At 72.1% G+C, this 505-nt stretch overlaps 1 protein-coding gene across 1 annotated transcript in view; it reads left to right on the forward strand.

The window, feature by feature from the left end:
• SH2B3 (SH2B adaptor protein 3) overlaps positions 1 to 505 on the forward strand; it is a 33,274-nt gene that overhangs the window by 29,603 nt on the left and 3,166 nt on the right. Inside the window, exons 4-5 of the mRNA XM_009880360.1 lie at positions 49 to 184; positions 389 to 498. Of these exons, the coding sequence (XP_009878662.1) occupies positions 49 to 184; positions 389 to 498 (246 nt within the window). The remainder of the gene's footprint in view (positions 1 to 48; positions 185 to 388; positions 499 to 505) is intronic.

The raw sequence follows: 505 nt of genomic DNA on the forward strand, positions 1-505 counted from the left end.
CCCTGGGGGTGGCGACGGCTGCTCCGTGTCCCCCAAAACCGTTCCCTTCACCCCCCGCCGGTGCTCAGCCTGGCTTCTCCCGTCCCCGGCAGGTCTGACATGGGCGACCCCGAGCTCCTGGCATGCCGGCACCCCGACCCCGCGGCCACCAGCCCCGCTACCAACACCGACACCCTCGGCCAAGGTGAGCAGTGGGGACGCCCTGGGGACAGGGCAGAGGTGCTGGGGGCATCCCTCGCTGAGTGGGGGGGGCCCTGCCAAAGCTGGCCAGGCTGATCAGGCATCCCTAAATTGCATGGCATGGAGGCAGAGGCGGAGGGGAGGGGAAGGGGGGGTGATGGGCAGCGGTCCCCGCATCCCCGGGGCGCTCATCCCTGTGCCCTGGCAGGGGCGACGCCGGGGGGCCCGGGGGAGGCGGCGGGGCCGAAGATGGAGCAGTTCCTCTCCTCCTGCCCCTGGTTCCACGGGCCCATCTCCCGCGTGAAGGCGGCTCATCTGGTGCAGC

Source organism: Charadrius vociferus, unplaced genomic scaffold (assembly GCF_000708025.1).
Source record: "Charadrius vociferus isolate BGI_N301 unplaced genomic scaffold, ASM70802v2 scaffold332, whole genome shotgun sequence".
Lineage (NCBI taxonomy): Eukaryota > Metazoa > Chordata > Aves > Charadriiformes > Charadriidae > Charadrius > Charadrius vociferus.